This window comes from Limulus polyphemus, unplaced genomic scaffold (assembly GCF_000517525.1).
Source record: "Limulus polyphemus unplaced genomic scaffold, Limulus_polyphemus-2.1.2 Scaffold373, whole genome shotgun sequence".
Classification (NCBI taxonomy): Eukaryota; Metazoa; Arthropoda; class Merostomata; order Xiphosura; family Limulidae; genus Limulus; species Limulus polyphemus.
In genome coordinates this window covers 77,079-87,375 of record NW_013665983.1, presented here as the reverse complement: position 1 = coordinate 87,375, position 10,297 = coordinate 77,079, and the positions used below count along the sequence as shown (strand labels likewise).

The 10,297-nt window shown below is 32.2% G+C and overlaps 1 protein-coding gene across 1 annotated transcript in view; it reads left to right on the top strand.

The window, feature by feature from the left end:
* Positions 1-8,922, top strand: part of LOC106457787 (O-acyltransferase like protein-like) — a 13,728-nt gene extending 4,806 nt beyond the window's left edge. The window contains exons 4-8 of the mRNA XM_013917233.2: positions 1,845-1,967; positions 2,549-2,669; positions 4,118-4,304; positions 7,596-7,738; positions 8,431-8,922. Coding sequence (XP_013772687.2) covers positions 1,845-1,967; positions 2,549-2,669; positions 4,118-4,304; positions 7,596-7,738; positions 8,431-8,652 — 796 coding nt within the window. The 3' untranslated portion in view covers positions 8,653-8,922. The remainder of the gene's footprint in view (positions 1-1,844; positions 1,968-2,548; positions 2,670-4,117; positions 4,305-7,595; positions 7,739-8,430) is intronic.
* The last annotated feature ends 1,375 nt before the right edge of the window (positions 8,923-10,297 follow it).

Below are 10,297 nucleotides of genomic sequence, written 5' to 3'. Positions count from 1 at the left end.
GTATACTAAACTTTACACATTATATATACTACACTAACGTGACGTTTAGGCGGTTCGTTTAACTATTATAGGTGAAGTACGTTTTTTAGATGGTGATTAATGAAAGTGTTCCAAAACGCGACATTAATTTCTGGACAACCTAATATAAACAACTGAACGTTTTAAAGTGCACATAAATTTATTAAAAGTCAAAATGACTATTTATATCGTCTTACTGAAGTCTAAGCCATCATCATAAGTAAAAATATCTAAAAAATACTACCACTAAATAAAGTTTAACTAATACCTGAAAATACTACTACTCAATGAAATTTAACTAATACCTAAAAATACTACCACTCAATAAAGTTTAACTAATACCTGAAAATACTACTACTCAATGAAATTTAACTAATACCTGAAAATACTACTACTCAATAAAGTTTAACTAATACCTAAAAATACTACCACTCAATAAAGTTTAACTAATACCTGAAAATACTACCACTCAATAAAGTTTAACTAATACCTAAAAATACTACCACTCAATGAAGTTTAACTAATACCTGAAAATACTACCACTCAATAAAGTTTAACTAATACCTAAAAATACTACCACTCAATAAAGTTTAACTAATACCTAAAAATACTACCACTCAATAAAGTTTAACTAATACCTAAAAATACTACCACTCAATAAAGTTTAGCTAAGTTTGTTAGAATTTTTGGTCTTCTTTGACTCAGCTGTAACTTGGTGGCTTATAACGACAAAAACTATTGAGGTTCAATCTCTGCGGTGGGCACAGCGCAGATATCTCATTGTGCAACTTTCCACCATTTATGTTGTCATTTATTTTGCGTTCTAACATGGAATTTTCACCCAAAATAGCTCGAAAAGGTTTGTACTGGTTTTTAACTATCGCTTTGTTTAGTCATCACTTTAAATGGCTTATCGCTAGCTCGACATGGCCAGGTGGTTAGGGCACTCGACTCGTAATCTCAGGGCCGGGGGTTCGAATCTCCGTCCTGTCAAACATGCTCGCCCTTTCAGCCGTGGGGGCATTATAATGTGACGATCAATCTCACTATTCGTTGGTAAAAGACTAGCCCAAGAGTTGGCGGTGGGGGGTGATGACTAGTTGCCTTGTTTTACACCGCTAAATTAGGGACTGTTAGCGCAGATAGCCCTAGTGTAGCGTTGCGCGAAATTCAAAACAAACAAACAAATGGCTTATCTTTATACTGAAACTTTAGAGAAGCTGGAATGTAAGTTGTATTAGGTCGTCAAGAAATTAATGTTGTTTCTTTTTAGATGAAAAAATCTGAACAACTTATATATCAAAACAAAACATTTATTAAATAAAATAGTCTCCATTCTTATCAATGATGTTTTTCCATCTTACAATCAGGATGTTAATGCCCTGATTAAAGAACTAACTAGGCTTTGAAGGGAAAACATGGCGATGTCCTCTATTACACCTTTCATATTTACATACGTTTTCCCATTAAGATGGTGTTGCAGCGAGTTATTTACTCAGCAGTTTGTTGGAATAATGTGGAAATCTACAAAAGATAAAGAGTTAGGTCTAGAATTGTTTTCTAAGTTACTCAGTACAGCATTTATTATGTATACTTGATAGCATAATTTACGAAATCAGTGTGTAGTATATCACGATATAAGTCAATATTTGTATTTCGTCGTATGCGTTCAGTTATATGGTGTAGGAATTTAGAATGGAGGGCCTAGATGTATTTATAGAGAAATACAAGTCATGCCAATACTTGTTGATATAGTCGATTAAAACTGGATAGTTGTGAAGATAGACGGTAGGATATAGTGTATATTAATATAATCGGAATTTCAGCTGGCCAGTACTTGGATGGATTTGCAATATGGGAATGCTGCTAGGTGGTGCTGTTCTGACAGGGGTTGTCACATATTTATACCATCTTCCACCCACAGCTTTGTTTTCAGTTGGATCTTACAAGTAGGTATTAAGTTGTGTTTTTTATATAAAAACATAAATACCTGTTTTGTGATAACACGTTACAAAACATACAGTGTCAGTATTTCTAAAATGTATTTGTATACCTTATTGATTGACATCTTACCCAAAACTCCTTGGTGTCTATCACTTAATTCTTGTCTGCCTGTGGACCAGCGGTAAAATCCAAAGATCTATTCCCTACAGCAGACATAGTGTAAATAGCCCATTGTTTAGCTTTGGGCCATAACAACATCCCTTACCTCCGTATGGTTTCACATTTTTAATTCAAAATAAACAGTATATGTAAAACTATATCATACTTTTATTTTTTCAGGGAAAGTTGTCTGATAATCTTTCAATTTCAAAAAGATTCCTTTTGTTCGACACACATATACACACCATATACATATACATGTATATATAATTTTTTTTTATGAATTTTATCAAATTTAGAACTAAAACATATAAACTTAATTGGAGGATATATAGTTATAATATCGTTATTCCTACCCTATACAACTTCAAATATGTATGAAATAAAATGATGAATTATTAGTAATAAATTGTTACAATATTTAAAGACGTTATGAAGAGGTGATGACCCTTGTATACACCAAACCGTATTCCCACGTCGGAGCATTTTGTGTTGGAGTTGGTCTTGGTTATGTTATCATCAGATGGCACTCTGTACTACTGACTAAGGTGAGATATTATGTAAAGGTTCGATTGTTTGTGTGCTTTCTAAATATACTAGTTTTTCAAATTAATAATATGTTAATCCTAACAAGTTTGATTTTATAACAATGTAAAAAGGTTTGATTTGGAGAAAAAACTCCGTTAATTTGCTCAAGTTGCTATCTTATTTAATCCTTCTAAAACTAATTTAAGCGGTCGTGTCAGTGCTTCAGTTCAGGATCCGTGTTTTTTCGTTTGATAATAGAATAAACTATTTTATTTACTTATTTATGATCTCTAAATTATTATTATTATTTAATTCTGTTGTAATGTAAATTATACAGCATTTAAATATTTATATTTATACTCTCTTTGGTAATAACATAAAATATAACATATTGTTTAGGGTCAACAAAGAACCTATTGATTCATCTAGGCTGTTCCATCCTTAAACTAAAATAATTAAATAAAAACCCCTCAAAGTCAGCCCTTATCATTTATATAGTTACCAAACTTTCTCCTATGCTCATTTGAATTTACTTTCCAAACACAACTACCCTGTTAGAAAAATAGAACTGTTTTAGATGAAAATGACTGCCAAAATATTTATATTTATGTCCCCTAGTCCTACTATTCTTCCCATTAAGTACGAAAAAAGGTGATGCATCAATACTATCAATTCCCTTAACAATTTTAAACACCTCAATCAGATCCCCTCATTCCAGGCCAGTAGCCCTCCTCTGAACGATTTTCGACAATTGAATGTCCTTCATAGGGTAAGAAGCCCAAGGCTGAACATGATACTCCAAATGTGGCCTAACCAATGACTTATACAATGAAATTATAACTTATTTAGACTTATATTCAAACTTTCTGTAGATACAACCTAACATCCTATTTGCCCTACCACTAGCAACAGGACACTGCTTGGATGGCTTAAGAGACTAATCAACCACTACACCTAGACCCCTTTCTTCCATAACACTGTTAAAGTTATTCCATCCAAATTATACTTATTTTTCAAATTACGATAACCCGCCTGCATTATATTGCATTTATTATAATTAAAACCCATCTGTCATGGTTGTTGACATGTTTGGAAAACTTCTCTTTTGTTCCTACAGTCTTTTTTATTTCTTTAAATAACTTATTTTCGTTAATAAACACAGAAAATAAGGCTTAAAACATTAAACGAAAACAAACAAGGGGGAAATTGATCACTTCTAATAATGGCTATCTAATAATACCTAATCCCAAGAATTCAACGATAATCGGTCCTAGAGTATTCAATACCTTTCTCTTATCTTGATTTAGATAAATGGCTGTCTTAACCCTAATAATGAACAAAATAATTTAAAGTAATAATACCAACTGTGCTTGATTATCTTATTTGTTTTATTATGATGCCACACAATATTTAACATCACAACAGTTGTAAGAACAATCGTATCCTTCAATACTTCTTATCTTAATAGAAAGTTCAAGTGATAGGATGGTCCTGCTCTATTTTTTTATGCCTGTTAACACTGTGTGGACCATACCAATATAGAAGAGGTACACCGATGCATCCTGTCCTTGCTGCAGTCTATGCAGCCTGTCACAGAACAGTCTGGGCCCTTGGAGTCAGCTGGGTTGCTTTTGTCTGCATTTCTGGATATGGAGGTAAAGTTATGAATATTAAATTTCACTTTACTTGTACATATAACTTTACAAACCCTCATGCATAACACACCAGAACTGCAAACAAACTGCCATATGTTTTATTTTAATGTCTAGTGATGTCCTGAATATGGAGGTAAAGTTATGAATATTAAATTTCACTTTACTTGTACATATAACATTAGAAACCCTCATGCATAACACACCAGAACCGCAAAGAAACTGCCATATGTTTTATTTTAATGTCTAGTGATGTCCTGGATATGGAGGTAAAGTTATGAATATTTGGTTCTGGTGTGTTATGCATGAGGGTTTCTAAAGTTATATGTACAAGTAAAGTGAAATTTGCAAAGAAACTGCCATATGTTTTATTTTAATGTCTAGTGATGACCTAGATATGGAGGTAAAGTTATAAATATTAAATTTCACTTTACTTGTACATATAACTTTTGAAAGCCTCATGCACAACACTCCTGAATCCCAAACAAACTGCCATATGTTTTACTTTAATGTCTAGTAATGAGATTGTGGGTGGGTAATTTGTTTTCCGGAATGAGAGAACCTTTGTTGAACTAAAATAATTATTATTTATGTACATGCATTTCAGTCTAGGTATTGAATGATCTAGTCTCCTTCTATTTGTGAACTTTGGGTGCTGATTTGTTGTCAATCATTTCGAAATAAATTAATGCAAATGAAGCATGGCCCTTGAAATATTTTATCTGTAAGAAAGAATGCTTTCACATCTAACGTTCAAATAAATTATAAAGCAATATGGAAGGTCAACACAACGCTATATCTGAGGAAAAAGACAGGCATTGAGAATAGTCGTAAACCTGGGATGTTAACTTCACACGAACAAGAACATTTATCTATGTATTTCTCTGTGTGTATGTGTGTCCGTTTACGGATTACTTACACATATATTTGGTCGTTATATAGAACATGTGTATGTTGGGCCCTGACCAATATACTTGGTGGTTATTGTAACATGTGTATAGTGGACCATGGTGAACATTCTTTGTGGTTATATGGCACATGTGTATGGTGAGCTATGGTGAACATCCTTGGTGGTTGGATAGAACATGTGTATGTTTGGCCCTGACGAACATCCTTAGGGGGGGGGGGCGTTATAATGTTACGGTCAATCCCTCTATTCGTAGGTAAAAGAGTAGCCCAAGAGTTGGCGGTGGGTGGTGATGACTAACTGCTTTCCCTCTAGCCTTACACTGCTAAATTAGGGACAACTAGCACAGATAGTCCTCGTGTAGCTTTACGCGAAATTCAAAACAAAATGTCTTTCATTTGATTATTATTATCTTATGTTGGTTTTTCCTATGTGTGTTCTATTATTGTCTTTACAGTCCTATCTAGTTAAGTAGTATTCATTTATGCCGCTTTAGGTATTTAGCATTAAGATTGAAATACTGCAATAACACAACCACGTCTATCCCCGAGATGAAAGACATAGAAATATATTTGTTTATATTTTGTTATATTTTTCTGTTAGTGAACTTATTTTTTTGCGAAAACATTATCACTGAGAATACGGCATTGGAAACACTTATAACATAAGTTAAATTCATTGCTTTAAGCTGGATTGTCAACTGCTTTTTGCATAGGCTTAACCAAAGATTGTTAATAAGAGATGACGATTTGTGAAACTTGCCTAACTTAGAAGAAAGGGCTGAAACAAGTGATCTTTTCATCAGAAATCAAGGGGAAAACATGAGGAACTATTGCAATACATATTACTTTACCGTGAAATTCTTCTTTTTAATATGACTTAATGCAGTAACTATACTTTTTTTATCACAATTACTTGAAGAACTAGTACAACCATGACACGGATAAATTACACATCTTCAAGAGCGAATTAGTTTCTGATAAGACTACTAGTACTTTACCTTGAAGACTGGTTTCATGCAAACAAATAAATTTCAATCTTAGGAGAAGCTTTTAGATATCTTTTGGCAAAAGAAACAAATACTTTAGGTTCGAAATACTAGTTGACGTTACGTGTAAAACGTATCGATTAGGTATATTTTAAAGAAATATCTTTCTAGACTACTTTTATAATATGTTTGTGTATTGTTTTCATTCCTGTGAAAAGAAAGATAAAGTTCAAATAATTCACATTTCAAGAATTATATTATTCTATTTAATATGATCTGTGCACATGGATTATTGCCTGGTTTTCCATATCTCTTGATGAAGTGGTCGTTGCATTGCATTTATATCATGGGTACTAAGGTTGTGACACGTGTTCTAAATATAAAAGAAACATACCAACAACCAGAATGTTCTTCAAGACGCTGTAGTGAATTAAGTCTATGCATAAGTAATGTCAGTACATTTTATTTGAACCTTCGGGTTTCGTCGTTTTAATACTCAAGTTGAACAATTAGTCTACAGTAGTTGTAATTCTGTTTCACTTTGCCATATTAATCCACCAAATAACACCCCAATGTCTTTAGGTGTCGAATTTCTTTTTCTTCTTTTTCAATTTTTTAAGCGCAAACTTACAAAGTGGGCTGCCCGAGTTGTGCCCACCGTGGTTATCGGGTACCGATTTTTAATGTATAACTAATTTTCGTAATTGTTCCAAGAAGTAAAAAAATTAACAATTTTGTTTATTAATTGTAAGTCTTGTGACACTATTATAACGTAATTTATTTATAACTAATCCTGTTTACTTTGTTTTTGTTTAAACTCATTAGTTGGTGATTAATAGAAAGCTTGTGAACTGTTTCATATAAGCTCTGCTAATGTTATCAATTCGCATTTGAAAAAGCTAGAACTATGTGATACAATTGGATAGAATTTGAAAACTTCTTAGAAATATGTAAGTTGCACTTGTATGAAATTTATACCAACAAGGACAAAAATAAAAATCTTAAGCGGATTAAGCTAGTTTTCATCGTCGTCCCCTAGTAGTTCAGTTGTAAGCTCGAGAGTTTATAACGCTAGCATTCGGGGTTTAATTTCCGCAGCGGACACAATACAGATTTACCCTAAAACAAAACCAAATTATTAAATGAACATTATGGATTTGTAGTTGAAATATTTAAAAGAAGAGAAATAATAATGACTTTTAGTACAACAATAAATGTTTTATTCAATGATTTAGAAATTATATTTACATTACCTAAGATGTTTCAATCGTCAAACTTTGGTCATCAACATCTGATGGCTCGAGCTTAAAGGATTGAAAAATGTTGTGTAATGTATATAAGGCTTCTGATATCTTGAATAAAAGGTTTCTAATTGATTGTTATCTTCTTCTACTTTCAGGAATTATCAACAAGTTCCTATCCTCTAAAATCTTCATACCGCTAAGCAACCTAAGTTACTGCTTTTATTTGGTACACCCGCTTGTATTGTTCTATCGACGTGGATCTCTCCAGGAACGTCTGTTTCTTAGTCATTTCGAAATGGTAAGATCTTTCACTTCACTAAAAGCATAAAATGTTCATTAGAAATATCATATTACACATAGAAAGTTTGTCTCTTCCTTACTGGTCATTTTAAAAGGACAAAATATCCACCATATGCATGCTTAATTACCATAAAATACAAACAGCTGCCATCTTTTGTTTTCTACTGCATTCGTTATGGGTCGTTGTATCTTCAAAGTTGATGACATTTTCTGAAAAAAAATAATTTATTCCTCTTAAATATCTTGTCTTTTTTTAATTCAAAAAAGAAGAGCAAAACAAAGAGAAGTTTACTTTCCCCATATTTACTTAAATTATATCGTTATCAGAATGTTAAACAGATTGGAATTTTCTTAATCTATAAACTCTCTCAACCCTCAGTTTCTACCTGTTTTACCAAGTAAACATTAAGTTTATTTTTCTCGTGGCTTTAAGATTAAAATCCAACCGATCAAATTTAAGTCTACGTTCTTCATAATGTTTGCAGTAATTAAATTCGAGAAAATAAACTTGATTTTAGTCTTCATGATAATTTCAGTTTTTAAATCCAACAGGTCAAACGTAAGTCTTCGGCCTTGGTAATACTTTCAGTGATAAAACTTGATAGGTTAAACTTACGTTTTTGGTTTTTACAATAGTTTCGGTGATCAAATTCGCTGGTTAAATTTAATTAAAGTTTTTAATTTTTTCAGATGTACTTGTTTCTTGGAAACACCGCTTTTTCATTGGTTCTTTCTTACGTCTGTAATGTCACAGTAGAGCAGCCCTTCATTCATTTGGAGTCCCTTACCTTCAGAGCCAAGACAGAAAAGAAAAGCACCATTAAACCGCATTCAACTTTACCAACTCAAAACTGCGATCTAAAAACTATTAAGGCTCCAGAACCCAAGATGACACCACAAACGCTTGAATAAGCTAATCAAAATCACATTTAGATGCAGCGAATCATTTTAAAAACGTACAGAGGAACAAAATTTTTTAACACATATTTTATGATATAACACAAGTACTTGTTTAAGACAGAACATTTTTTTGTTGAAGAATAATGTTTACATAAGGGAGAAATCTCTCTTTTTATGCCAGTACTTCAAAAAAGAAAAGAGTAGACAGGGTTTTGTTTTATCAATGATAGATGTAGTAAATTATAATTTATTCATTTGATATTGAGAACTTTTTCTCAAATCCTGAAGATCTCGTAAACATTTTATTTTAATGAAATATTGAGTGGAAATTTAGGGAATTAAATAAAGTTTAGAAACCATTTTCATTGTTGTTCCTCCGGTATACACTTTGACTTAAAAATAAAAATAACACGCTGCAACAATCAAGTTAGAGTTTTAAAAAATTAAAACAACTAACAAAGTACAACTTCTACCGTTGAATACTTTGAGCTATCTGTGCTATGCCCACTGTGAGTATCGAAATCCGATTTTTAGAGTTATAAGCTCTTACTAGGTGTGTTTAAACACATTAAATTATTTTGAATTTATCAGATATAACATAATTCATCTTGAACCGACAATGTTCAGGCTTCTACATATCGATGTAAAGCTTTGTTTGTTTCTTGTTAAGCACAAAACTACACAACGAGCTATCAGTGCTGGGCCCACCAAGGATATCGAAACCCGTTTTTTAGCGTTATAAGTCTTCAGACTTACCACTGAGCCTCTGGAAAGATAATATATCGCACTTGTAATGGTGGAAGTGGGTATTTTTTCCATACACATTAATAATAGAATGTATTATAATATTTTGGAAACGTCATATATGTTTTGGTACACTTTCATAATTTCACCTTATTCAGCTCTTATTTTGAGACATACGTGAGCTAAGTACAGTTTTCATTCAGTGTAAATTTTGAATAAAAACAACAGAAATATATAAAGCAGTATTTGTTTTGCTTTTGTAGGGAATTAATGAGCACAGATTAAAAATATTTGACTTCGAACAGTTTGGCTTATTAGCGCGGAAAAACACAGAGGTTAGTGGTAAAGTGTTAAACCTTGTTATAAGTAAGAGGAGTCGATAATAATTAGAAAAAGCAAAATATTTGCTGAAAAATCAGTCATATCATTAAAGTAGCGTAAGAAATATCCCACTTGTTATTGTTAGTATAAATGTTGTGCGAGCTCTTCATTACAGAAGCATATTTGGGTGTGTTCAAAAGCGGTTCAAATCGTTAGAGTTATTTTATTTGACTATTAACGACAAAAAAATAACTAATTAACATGTTAAGAAATCCTGTGTTTGATTCCATGCGGTGGACATAGTGTAGATAGTCCATTCTATAGCTTTGCACTTAGAAAACAACAGCTAAACTGTTAAAAAATAAAATAAATACGTGTATGACATATATACTCTCTATATAATATTTTCTGTCTTTTGTCATTTGAAGCATAATTAGTTCTTTATTTCATTGGTCAATGTCAGAAATGTACACAGATAGTAATTAAGGAACTTGCCTGGTTAATGTCAGAAATGTACACAGATAGTAATTAAGGAACTTGCCGTACATTTCTGACATTAACCAGGCAAGCTCCTTAATTACTATCTGTGTAC